Raw genomic sequence first — 13354 nt, 5'->3', positions numbered from 1 at the left:
ACGGCAACGCACTCTACACAGGCATCCCAGCAAAAAAGACATCCAACGACTCCAACGCATCCGCCCGCCTGATCCTCGACATCCCCCGCCGATGCCACATCTCCCACCACCTGAAGGACCTCCACTGGCTCCCCGTGGACAAGAGGATCACCTTTAAACTTCTCACCCACGCGCACAAAGCAATAGACGACGCCGGTCCCGCCTACCTAAACAACAGACTTAACTTCTACGTCCCCTCCCGCCAGCTCCGCTCTGCCAACCTCTCCCTCGCCATCGTCCCCCGAATTCATCGCAAGACCTCCGGCGGCAGATCCTTCTCCTACCTCGCCACCAAGACCTGGAATTCTCTCCCGACCTCCCTGCGCCAGACCCAGGACCTCCTCACCTTCAGGTGACTCCTCAAGACATGGCTCTTCGACCGATAGCAGCTGCCCCCCACCCCCAGCGCCTTGAAACCCTAACGGGTACATAGCGCGCTTTATAAGTTTAATGATTGATTGAATGATTGAGGCTTTCACTGACTACAGGAAGAGTCCCTTCTCCCGTCTGCATCCCGGTCCCTGGTGTAGCCACTCCTGTCTTCTGGGTATCCTGGGCTAAGGGACAGCTCCATCATTTCTCTTGTCTACTAGTTTCCTCAGGGTCCACTGTATTTTCATGCTATTTCTGGTGGTTACTTTGTGTACATATTGTGTGTAGATATCTCCAAAGGGACGTATACCAATGCTAGTTTAGTAGTAGTAGTTACTGTCTGACTACGGTGGTATTGCAAGTGCCTTACATTCATCCTGGATAATTTAGCTGTTCGCCTCAGCTACCCCTAAAAAGCTTTTGCTGTCTGAACACCTAGTCACTATCGCTAAGGGTTGCCTGGACTTAGTATAGGGGGGCACACCATAACCTGATTCAGCCTCATACACTAAAGACATTGGGCAAAGTTGGGTCTTAAGTTTTCTTCAGTTAAGAGTCTAGCTGTGTAGGAGGAGTTTTAAGCCTCAAATGCCAAAAAGCCACTGCTACACTCTTTTAAATAATCAGTGATTCCCAACCAGTGATCCGGGGACCCCTGGGTGTCCGTGAAGCATCCAAAGGGAGTCTATGACTGCTTAGAAAATTAAATAGTAACCGATTAATAAAGTGCATATAAATAAAGTGACTAAATGTACAATTAAAAATGTTAAAACATACTGTAAATATTAAGGTATTTGAAACTGGAGACTAAAAATTAAGTTATTATCTTCAGATTGAGTCGTGTGAGCAATTCAGGTACATCAAACAGAATATAATGTGGGCAATGTGTGGCTTCAGTCGAATTTAGAAAAGCTCCAATCTTCCTATTAAAATAACTTTTGTTGTTTTTTTTATTTATATTTGTTTGAAATTAAATAAAGTGTTATGATTTGTATATGTTTGATGGAATGCTTGTTTCTTTATTTTTGTGTGTTTTATTTTGCAGTTTAAATCATCAACAATGTTTAGTCCTGGGTCCCCTGCTTCCAGTCGTGACTCAGTGGTGAGTCCTCGGATTCCAGTAATGATTCAGTAAGGATCCCCGGGTTCCAATAATGATAAATTGGGCCCAGCACAGTCAAAAGGTTGAGAACCACTGCTCCAAACCAGTCCTTGCTTCATGCCTAAAAGGCTTACTACTTGGGGGCGTGGCTACGCAGGCCAAAATGGTGACCACGTTTTACCAGAGCTCGGCGTCATTCTAGCCATCCGCCCAGATCCTACCTGACAGAGCGGGTCTCAATGATCCTGGGGTCCACGGCGGAGGATGGGGCAGAGCCTGCTACCACAGAGGAAAGGACAGGCGGTATCAGGGCAACGCGCCTGCCGCAGTCCCACCTGACCCTAAGATAGAGGGCGATGTGTAGGGCTTGCTTGGCCCTGGCCCCTTTCTATCACCCCCTCCCCCCCTTGTTCTTGGACAGCAGCTCAGCCAGCGGTGGCCGGAAGCAGGGAGTAGAACCGGCTGCCGCAGAGAAACATCGCAAGTGCAGGAGTGGTGCGGTGGGGGGCCTTCTGGCCTTGTGATGCCACGTGACACATCTCAGACCTTGGTGGCCTCTGGCCCCGTGGTGGTTTGTGAGAGGCCTGGGGGCTGACCCAGGAGGAGGCAAAGGTAGACGCCCTAGACTACAAGCGGCAGGCGAGGACAGAGCAGCTGCAGTGACCTGAAGGTGGGGGAGGGGGGGGGTGGCTGAAGGGTCATGCAGGAGGTGACGAACTCCGTATTGACTTTTCACTGATCTGGCAAGACCTATTGGTGGGGGGGTTACCGGGAGAGTCTCCAGGGCGGAGAAGCACATTTCCACAACAGAGGATTATGTTGCTGTCCTCAAGCGCAAGGTTTAGAAACTCACCTCCTCGATGGCAGAACTGCACGAGCGCACAGAGGATGCTGACAACCGGGCTAAGTGCATCAACTTGGATCTGGTAGGCCTGCCAGAAGCCTTGGATGTTCCAGATCTAGCTGCAGCGCTTGAGGGTTGGTTTCGCACCTTGATGTCTGCAGAGAAATTGCCCTCTACCTTCAACATAGAACCATGTGCACCGCTCGCTGGTGCTTTGACCGCCGGTAGGCGCACCGCCATGACCGATAATCCTGAGGATCCTTAACTTTAGAGACCTAGATGCAATTCTGCGTGAAGCCAGGAGTCCGACAGGCCTCCAGTACCAGAACTCCAAAATCTTGGTTTTTCCAGACTACTCCAGGGCAGTGCAGCAAAAGCGCAGGTCCTTCGAGGCTGTCAAACAGAAACTACGTGCGCTGAACATGCGCTACATGCTACTTTTTCCTTCTCGCCCAAAAGTAATTGTCCAAAATATATATATATATATATTTTTTTTTTTTTTAACTCCCTGAAGCAGGCCTGGGAGTGGGCTGCCGAAAAACACGTCCTGATTCCTCCGGCGCTGAAGGGGAGAGGGGGAAAGGAAAGGTGCCCGGAGGCCTCACCGGTGCCTGAGTTGCAGGCAGATATGGCATTGGCCGCTGCCCTGGTGGTCACCCCTGCCCGGTTTGCATCGGCAGAGGACACGCCAAACCCCTCGGATTGATCAGGCCTGAGGGGGAGGTGGCCCAGAGACTGGGATTCTGCTCGGAACACCTGGCAGCAGCTGGATGCCGGGGGCAGGCAGCAGCCTGAGAGACTCGATTGGTCTTATTTTGTCTTAATAGTGCTGGTCAGGTTGCACATCTGTGAGCAAGGCACTGCTAAATCTTGAGGACCCCCCAAATTTTCCCTGTTTTACTTTGCTGGTTTGCAAAAGTGTTGGGCAGGGGCGACAGATGCTTCATGGATAGAAGTATGGGGTGGGGGTGTTTTTGGGGGGAGGGTTTTTTATTGAGGGGAGTTGTGTTGTATTGTGTCCTTTGTTCTAAATTTGTTTCTCCCAGGTTAGACTTGTAAGTAACATGCATATAGATCCGTTGGCCAAGGTAGCCGTTGTGCTTGGCAGCTTGGGCCTGGCAAGGGACCAGAGTTGAGTTTAGTGCCATTCCCTACACCTGCGATATGTCTAGAATACTCTGTTGGTACGTTAATGATTTGGTCTGTTAGACCACATCAAGAGATCAGTGGTCCTATGTCACATTAGGAGATATCGCCTGGGACGTGTTCTCTTGCAGGACACCCACCTAGTGGAAACCCAATGTTTGTTTCTCGGTCGCTTCGGATATGACCTCTGGTTTCCCCAGGGGAGTGGCCCTCATGCGCTATAGGTCGTTGCCCATGCTAGTGGATAAGGTTCATACTGACCCCCAGGGACAGTACGTCTGAATGGAGGGCCACTTGGCAGGCCGACAGGTCAACTTAATTTCATGCTATCTCCCCTCGCTTCTTCGGCCCTCTCTGTTAGGACTACGCACTGTGCTTCTATCCCCACCACAGGGAACCACCATTCTGGGAGGAGATTTCAATGTGGTCCCGACAGGAGACACCTCTACTGTGTTATGACTGGGGCGTTACACGGACTCTACGTGCATCTTGAACTGGGCAGACTCCTTGGGTCTTTGTGATGCATGGCGGGCTTGGCACCCGCAGACGACTGCGCTCACCCACCGTTCGGCAGCTCACCACACAGAGGCACGAATAGACTTGATGTGGCTTCCAGCAGTAGATCTCCTAGCCTTGACGTCAGTGCAGATTCTGGCCCTGCGGTATCTTGGACCACGTGCGGGTCCTGTTGAGTTGGGACACCCTGGCGCAGAATGTGCGACCCATGTGGGGCTTTAGCACATGGTATTTGAAAGACCCCACTTGTGTTGACTTCGACCAAGGATTAGTGCACTACTTTAGAGAGAATCAGGACTCAGTGGCCTCGGTGGGTATCCTCCGGACGGCAAGCAAACCCTCCTTGAGAGGCATCATTAAGGGGTATGTCAGATGGCGGGAGGCCCAGCAGGCACGGCGGATAACCGAGCTGGAGGTCGAAATGGCGGATTTGGAGTATCATGCCCGACAGCCCGGAGGGGAGGATTCGAGGAGATAGTAGTTGGAGCTTTGGCGTGTGGAACTCAGGCAGGTGTCCCTGGCGGAGACTTGACAATACTGGCAGGCCTCGACCCAAAAAGTGTGAGAGCTGGGTGTTAAGACCGGAAAACTGCTTTATTGGCTGGCGACTTGCAATGTCTGGGCCCGGTTGGTGCGTGCACTAATCAGAAATCGGACAAGATTCACACAGGAGGACCTGCTGGCAATTGCACGTGCTTTTGCCTCCTACTATGAAGACCTTTATGCTAGAGTCCGCCAGCCCACGGCGGAATAAGAAAGCCACATTCTGGGAGACATTCTGCTGCCCTCTTCTGTTGTCCTTGGAAGCAGAATTGTACCCATCTTTGGCAGAGGACGCAGTGGGAGAGGCCATCTCCACTCTTCAATCCTTGAAAACCGAAGGTTCCTACAAGTACATTGTCGAATACTACGAGCCATTCTGATCGCACATGGTATATCCCCTGATCAACCCCTATGAGGAGGCGCTTTGTCGTAGCTCCTTCGCCCCAGATCTAGATTGCGCCATGATCGTGGTCATACCTAAAGACGACCTGCCCAGGGACCAATGCTCATTCTACCGGCCCATCTCACCTATTGCAGACATTGATATTCTGGAAGGTCTTGGCTGCCCGGTTGGTACGCACACTGCCTTATCTGGTTCATCCTGATGAGTGCGGCTTCATGACAGGCAGAAGCACTTGCCACTATCTCATCGGGTCCAGGTGTCGCTTTCACCTGCGGATCGACTGGGGGGGGCAGGTTGGCGCTCCCCCTGGTAGACTTTTGCAAGACTTTCGACACCTGGCTTGGAACTTCCTGGAGGAGGTCCTGGTGCGAATGGGTTTCAGCCCGAAATTCAGGAACATGGTCCACCTTTTGTATGACAACCCTTTGGCGCAGGTGCAGGTGAATGATATTCTATCAGATCCCTTTCCGATCAGGCGGGGGACACATCAGGGATGCCCCTGCCCCTCTTACTGTTTGCCCTAGCCATTGAGCCGCTGGCCTGCCTACTCTGCGGTGACTCGTTGATCGATGGTTGGAGGTGGGGGATTAGCCATGAAGACAGTGTGTCCATATATGCGGACGATGGCTTGGTGTTCCTGGGGCAGCCCCAATGTTAGGGACCTCGTTGTTTTGAGCTCCTGAAGCTGTATGGTGAGGCCTCACGGCTACGCTTAAACCCCAGGAAGTCACTGTTGGTGGAGGTGTGGTGAGCTGCATGGAGAGGACTAGTGTCCAGATTTCGCAGTAAAGTGAAATGCCTTCAAATACTTGGGTGTTCATCTCTCCCCGCTCCTGGATCTGGCATGGCAATTAAACTTCCAGGCCCTATCAAGCGCTCTGAGGGGAGACTTGACCTGCTGGGGTCGTTTGCCCCTGAAGCCATTGGGTTGCAACACCCTTTTTTAAAGTGATCTCCCTCCCCGCTATTTGCATGTCCTGACAAACTTCCCCTACTTTGTGCCCCGCTCCTGGTTCCGATCCCTCACCTCCAAGCTCACCTCCTTTATATGGGGGGTGGGCGGGGTGCCATGGAGTGGCCTTTTGCTCCATGCAGAAATCTCCCTATGAGGGTGGATTGGGAGTGCCAAACCTCTGCATCTATAACTTGGCGGCCCAGTTGGGTACAGTCGACGAGTGGTTTACTGGGGGATGGGATGACCTGGTCTACTGCTTGGAACTCTGCCACCTCGGACTCGAGGGCCTGCTGGGATTTTTTGTATAGTGGTCCGGTCTCCCAGGTGGCCCCGGATTGCAGGTGAGTGGCGGTGCGCTGTTGGCAGGCAGCCCTGCGATTGACGGGCTGAGACCAACGCATCACCAAGCTGAAGCCCCTGTGGCATGGAACGTGGTTGCAGCAGTGTTTTGCTTTCACTAATGACTGAGCTGACAATCTCTGGAATGCACTTCTTAGTTCAAAGGAGACATTTATTATTACTTCAACATGAGGTTCCTAAAAAGAGATAAGTAGGTTTAAAGCACACGTTTAAAAATAGTCGCAACAATGAAAGGAAAATGTATCAAAATGAAGAATAAAGTAATAATTCATATACCGTAGGGCCTTCCAAGCTCTTCATCTTTCTCTTACTAGCAAGAAGATGACCCCGTTCAACTGCGAGAAAGAGATATCCACCCTCACAGCACAAGTGTCAGTCTTGGAAAATCCCTCGCTACTGAGCAGGGCCACCTTTATATATCTCTAAAGAACCGAAAGGGCTTTCTGGGGGGGGTGGGGAAGAGGAAACCCCTCCTCTCAGATGGAAATATTCAAACATGCTGGCTACTGTAGGTCAGAGTTGGAAGAAAAACTTTGAAAACTGGCCAGCATTTCAAGGCTCTCCTGCCAAGGCTGCGCCGTTCCCTGCACTGTCCTTTCTTATCATGTTGACTAACTGTTTGGTGAGCTAAAATACGAAAAACAGGCTCAGTTTACCATGTGGAAAAACACATCTCAACTGCAATGGCTAATGCCACAATAAAGCCAATAGGCAGCTAAACTGAATACAAAATGTAATCTGCAACTGGTGAACACTGAACAACTAATATGCAAAGTGGTGCAAAACAAAGTCAGTGGTCAAAAACATCTATTTTCATTACAAGCAGGTGTCCCGATTGGAGGGCTTTAGACAGTGGGACGCCTTTGGAATTACCTACCTGGTAGATGTTTGCACTGGTGACAATCTGATGTCCTTTCAGCAGCTGAGGGAGCATTATGCCCTATCCAACTCCCAGTTTTTTCGCTTCCTCCAGATGCGCCATGCCCTGCGGGCTCACCTGTTGGCCAATTTCTCTCTCTGATATATAGCCCGCTTGAGGCAAAACTGTTGTTGGTTTGCATGGGGAAGGTGCCAATACCCAGATCTAGCGTTCCTTGCTTACTAATGCAATGGATGGCTTGGCCACGATGCGGGACAGGTGGGCGGCCTTGGTGGGAGAGCTGGATGAGGATGATTGGAGAGAGGCCCACCTACCACCCAGGGAACTGACCATTTTCTCCAGGTTAAGAATGGTCCAGATAAATTACTTTCATATGACATACAAACCCCCCAGCTGCCTGAGATGTGGTCAGCTGGGGGCACATCTGCGGCACGTAGCATGGGAGTGTCAGGAGATGCATCCCTTCTGGGTGAGGATGGAGCGGGAGATCTCGAAGGTCCTTGGGTATTCCATTGGGTTGAGTGTGAATGTGGCGCTGTTGGGCCTTCTGGCAGAACTGGGGGGAATGAGAGCTGACCGAATATTCATAAGGGTTGCCTGCCTGGTGGCCAAAAGAGACATTGCACAGTCCTGGAGAAGCCGGTGGTGCTGTCAGTTTCTAAATGGCAGGCCGGAGTGGACTGGTGCTCTCAACTAGAAAAGCCAATTTATGAGGCGCGGGGCTGACCCCCAAAATATGAAAAAATCTGAGGAAAATGGCAGGCACACCAGGGGCTGCATGTTTGATCAGTGTTATTATGTCTTGTTTGGGGAGAAGGGAGGGTTCTCATTTGTGGGAACGGTATTGCCCTGCCTCATTCAGTGGTGCTATTGTGTACTCACTGTCGTGTCTTTGTTTGCCTTTTCCTTTCTGTTCTCACACTTAAATAAAAATAAAATTAGTTATAAAAAAAAATGCTTACTTATTTCTACCTCAACCAGGAAGTCGTTCTTCTTAAATTGTTTCCACAGTCTTACACAGTGCCAGAAAGAGCTTTTCATTCTTCAGAAATTAATCTATTTTTACAATTGTATTTGGGCATGTCTTTATACTTGAAACAGTCAGCCCAATTATTTGTGTTGCTTAGGTCAAGACTTGTTGAAGAATTGCTTAGCACATTGAATAGCCGCTTGCATGTCAGTGTGTGGAAAGTAAGACTGAATACCTCAAGTGGGAAAGTGCGGGTGCATTTCACCAGAGGAATTGTTGCAACAGCTGCTGTCTTTGCTAAAGCTGCAGTATTGCCGACAGGGCACTCCTCTGGAAAGCATCACTGCATGATGTACAGGCTGTCGTAGACTGCTAAACATACTGTGCTACAGGCCATCCTTGCCCACATTCCACTGTTTTTGTTCTCTTTTTAACTACTTTTTAGCCCTAATTCAAATATGCAACTCTGTGAACGATTCAGTGCTGGGGAAGAAAATGTTATCTACCTACAACACACAGTATGGGTTTCTTTTGTAGATTTAGATGAGATCACAAGCCTCTTTAAAGAACACTACATCCCAATCCATTAACCATCCACAAACCAGCTTCTTCTATTACTCATTGAGTTTATTCTGGTCCTTGAACTTGCCCTAGTGCTCCACTTTTTCCTTTTTTGATAGGTTTGCACTATAGAAATAACATATGCATAGCAGTATTGTGACCCTAATAGAAAGAAACAACAGTCTTGACACTTGCTTCACTGCATTAAAACCCCCATTCTGATCTTGGCTAATCACCCGATCAGTGTGAGGGTTAATTAAACCAGGGGTAGAATGAAAAGCAATGACTTGCATAAAATAGCCCAGTGCTGAGGTTCCTTATCTTTCTGGCAATTACTGTATGAGTGAAGGGGCTGAGTCACTATAAGAGACGTTACCTTGGTGAGCACTTTTAACTTCTCTCTGCTTCTCTCTGTAGAATGCTGTTGTGCCACAACTGCTGAGTCAGCCATCGACTACCAGCTGAGTCTGCAGGCGCACCTTCTGCACCAGAGCAGCTCCCACGAGAACTTGCAAGGTACAAATGTAACAGCCTGCTGCAGCGATGTGTGCACCTTTCAATGACAGTCGCTGAGGGGGGCCAGGAAGTTGGCACTGCCCTGACTGAATAGCAAATGAGAAGGTCTGGTACAGCGCTGCACTGAGCTTAACCCTATTGTGCAAGAAGTTCATAAACTGAAACAGAAGTTACTGGGAACAATTTTTAAGTAATCTTTAGTATGATTCCCAAAGTGGATTGAATATAAAAGATTACTCAAAGTGTTTCACTTGAGCAGTTTGAGCCTATGAGGTTCTCAAGACACCGAGGGGTTTGAACCCTCTGTGGATTAACAAGGCTCATAAGGTCTGTATGTGTTTTGTCTGCTCTTTCTTATTTTGTGATCGTTGGCCTTTAAGGTCTCCACCTCTGCTTTTCATGTGGGCAATTTCACCGTCTGTATGACTGCCAAATATTGTAGTTCATGAAAAAGGTAATTTGAGAAAACATTTAAAATCAACCCAGGAGAGCTGTGGCTCTTGCAGTTTTCATAATTGTCCCAGACATATCACACATCTCTGTCTCTGCCAATTCAGTCTTTGCCTTCTCTTCTTTGGTATACTGTAAACAAGGGAGCCATCCATAGTGACACCATTTCTGAATCAGGAGGAGATCAAGATATCTGAAGAGTTTCAAAAATCACTGACGTCATCATAGATGCTGGTTGAGGAATATTCTATTTGTTAGCCCCTCAGATGAGAGCCTCCTGGATTGTATTGATGTCTTCATACCAGGAGATTCTCGCAGGAAGAGAGGTGAGTCAAATACTGCCAGTTTCAGATGTCCTCAAAGACAGTGTTGTAGCTGTATGCTTTAGAGTCTCTATTGATGTCTGCATCTAGATAAGCATCTGGAAGAAGTATGACTTGAATGGCGTGAATGATGATGTGACCTCAACCCTGATTAGTAACAAGAATAGACTTGTGGTGTTGAAGACTTGGATCTGCTTGGCAATAAAGTTGATTCTGTGAGAAGCAGAGTCATAGAAAGTACTGATGGCAGAAATTGAATTTTATCCACAAGAGTCTCTGGGTGTTAGAGGCAGCAGTGGAAGAGGTGGAGCAGGAGACAGTGGTAGTACCACTAAATGCAGTGAAGAATGATTTGAAGAAGACTGGAGAGAAGGCTGGGCATCCGGAGGAGGAGAATCCAGTAAGACCACAGGAGATGATGGCCTAGATGGAGAGTAGGGCCTGCGACCTCTGAGTTCTTTCAGTCAGGGATGCTTGCTGCCTTCTCTACTGATCCTTTCCATGAAGGCTAATATTCTCTGTCACTGACAGGCTACTTGCCAAAAATCAATGGATTTATTGGAAAGAAAAAAATTGATTTCCTTTCGCGAAATGACAGAAAAACGGGTGAAAAACAATTATCAAGAAGTATTGTTGAAGATCCTAATAGTTTAAGTCAAAAAAAGCTGAACTACATACTACATGGTATTGTCACCAGGAGCCGGAAAGAGGAACTGAAGTAATTGCCCCCTACAGGGCCTGATGGGACACTGGAGATACTGAGGCCTTTAAATGCATGGGGTCCGTTATCAGCCCAGCCTAGCTACAGCCTATGTGACCACACTGTTCTGAGTCTTTTCTCTTCTTGTTTGTGAAAGCGGTTTTAGCACTTAATTTTTATGGTGACATCCAGTGTGTTTAATGGCATTTCGTCTTTTAAAACAAAATTAATGGACTTGGTCAATATAGTCTGTTTGTAGGCTGCAGAATTGTTTTTTGTAGAATTGTGGCCGCCCTAAAGTAAATCCAGGATAATATATAAAAATTTACATTTTGAAAGAAGTGCTTAAGGGTCTTGCTCATGTGTGACAGTTGAAAGGTTATGTTGTCACTGGAGATTGCCCTGAAGAACTAGGATTACAGAGAAGAAACCTTTTTAATCTTGTGCTAGCCACGTTAGAATGTTGAGTTTAAAAGTACTTTTGCAGAAGTTGGAGGTTAGGTACCATCTGTGCAGTTCTGATCTTTGCTTTGTATTTCTAGTAAGAGAATATTTCCCCCAGCCAAGTGTAAATTTACATTGTTGATTTACAAATCACAATTGGACATTATAAAAATAATTCAGAATGTTGTCTGTTGCCATGTTTTTCATACAATTTTTAAATGTAAAATGTGTGGAGATATTCTAGTGATCCACCCATGATTTAAAAAAAAACGTGATTACAAGTAAGTAACCTCTTATTACCACTAGAGACCTAATTTCTCACAAGAAGTTCAAGGTGGGATGTTGGTGTAAAATAAGAACTGGGGGCATTTGGATGAACCTGTGGTTTACTACTTTGTCATAACACCTTTTTCTGGCACTTACAAAAAAGTGGCGGCATATGTCATCATTGGCAGTTGGAAAGACTGTGCAGACTTTGGACTGCATTTGTTAGGAATTTGAAGACTTCTTTGCTTATGCCAGTCCATTTCCTTTCTCCTTGTCAAAATATGCAGAACACATGTGTCTGGGGAGCAACATGGACTCGTTCCAGCAGTCTTCAGGAAGCAAAAAGGGAATGTTTACAGATGATCTCCACAAGCTAGTGGATGATTGGGCAAAGGAGACTGCTGGGAACTCACTTATGAAGCCAAGCCTCAACCAGATCAAGCAGAATCAAAGCCGATTAGAGAATGATAGCTGGGGCCGAACATATGAGGTAAGCCTTTTCCACAGTGTCTTCGTATGTTCTGGTTAGCTGAACATGTGATGTAAGCCTTGGTCTCCAGTTAGAAGATTGAGGTGAACCTTGCCTTCCATACAATTCTTCTGGACGTTGATGTTTATGATGAGCCCCTGACATACACCAAAGCCTATGAAGTATGCACAGATATTCTGCTTCCCTCTGACAATATGTGTGAGGTACACCACCCTTATTTTATCCCTCCTGACATCTAGTGCATACCAGTTAGGAGCGCATGTGTGTGTAATGCTCTGCCCATCTTGTCTTGAGGTGAGTGCATGAGAAAAGCAAGAGCATCCTACTCTTATGAGATGTTGGGGGTGACTATGCGGGGTTAACAATACTCTGATGTCCCAAGCCCTTTAGTCTTAACTATTACGTGTCCTTCAACTAGACCATAGCAAAAAAGGCGATCATATCACAGAAGCTTTATTTAATGTTTCTAAAAGGAGTTGATTATATCCAAATAGTCAACACATTTATAAAAAAAAAATGACTAATAGAAATGTCTTTCACTAACCTTTTGTTTAAGTAACATATATGAAAGGCAGAGTAATGTTAGTATAGATACTGTCATGAATACAGGCTGAAAAACTGACTGTACCCCTAAGAAATCATTCCCCTTCTGCGTCCATCCTTTCCAAGCCATGCAAATAAATTCATTTGACGTTTTTTTAGCATTTGACGTGTTTTAGATAAAGTCCTGAAATGTTTGTTCGGTGGCATGTGTGGCTGTGGATACACATGCTTTGCATTATCCTGCCATCTGATGTTGGGTCCGGTGTGTTACAAGTTTTCTTCGAAGATGTTTTTTGAGTCTCTGGATCGAATGACTCCTCCCTCTCAGTGATCATGGGCATCGAGTCCTTTGTTGGATTGTTTTCTCTCCGCCGTTGGGTTCGTACGTGTAATTCTTCACTCCAGTCCAAGACTATTCCTCCGTCTTTTCTATTCCACTGTATTGTACATTCGATCAGGGTTTTCTGACTCTCACATTGACCTTTTTCTTGCATATCGGTTCCAGTTTTTCAATCGTACACCCTCCGTGTCGGAGGCCTGTCGGGCTGGTAAGCCTTGAAACTCTTGGCACCAGACAACACTGTAAGCCCAATGGAACAGACGCCATTTCGGTTTTGCCCTTGGTGCCATTCGAATTACCCCTACACCGATCATCATCTGGTGTGTAACTTATGCCTCTCGCCAGACCATCAAGAGTCTACCTGCAAGACGTCGATCCTTCTGGTCCAACAAGTCACTCCGAGTCCGAAAAGCTTGTAGGCTGGAGATGGCGCGCAGATCTCCAGATGGCACCCTGGATATATTCGAGGAGGAACATGGGCAGGAGGAGGCCCACCAGGAATCCGTCTCTATCCAAGATTTGGATTCAGACATCCAATCTGACATCGAGAGCCAAGAACTGACTTCGGTGGAAACTGAGAGTACAGTAGC

At 47.5% G+C, this 13354-nt stretch overlaps 1 protein-coding gene across 2 annotated transcripts in view; it reads left to right on the top strand.

The window, feature by feature from the left end:
* The window catches only part of WNK3 (WNK lysine deficient protein kinase 3), a 577357-nt gene that overhangs the window by 529145 nt on the left and 34858 nt on the right, over positions 1 to 13354 (top strand). For both annotated transcript variants that reach the window (XM_069209347.1, XM_069209346.1), the window contains exons 22-23: positions 9109 to 9207; positions 11679 to 11881. In XM_069209347.1, the coding sequence (XP_069065448.1) occupies positions 9109 to 9207; positions 11679 to 11881 (302 nt within the window). The remainder of the gene's footprint in view (positions 1 to 9108; positions 9208 to 11678; positions 11882 to 13354) is intronic.

This window comes from Pleurodeles waltl, chromosome 10, assembly GCF_031143425.1.
Source record: "Pleurodeles waltl isolate 20211129_DDA chromosome 10, aPleWal1.hap1.20221129, whole genome shotgun sequence".
NCBI classification, from domain to species: domain Eukaryota; kingdom Metazoa; phylum Chordata; class Amphibia; order Caudata; family Salamandridae; genus Pleurodeles; species Pleurodeles waltl.
The sequence above is the reverse complement of the archived record's forward strand: the minus strand, read 5'-3'. Positions and strand labels throughout refer to the sequence as shown.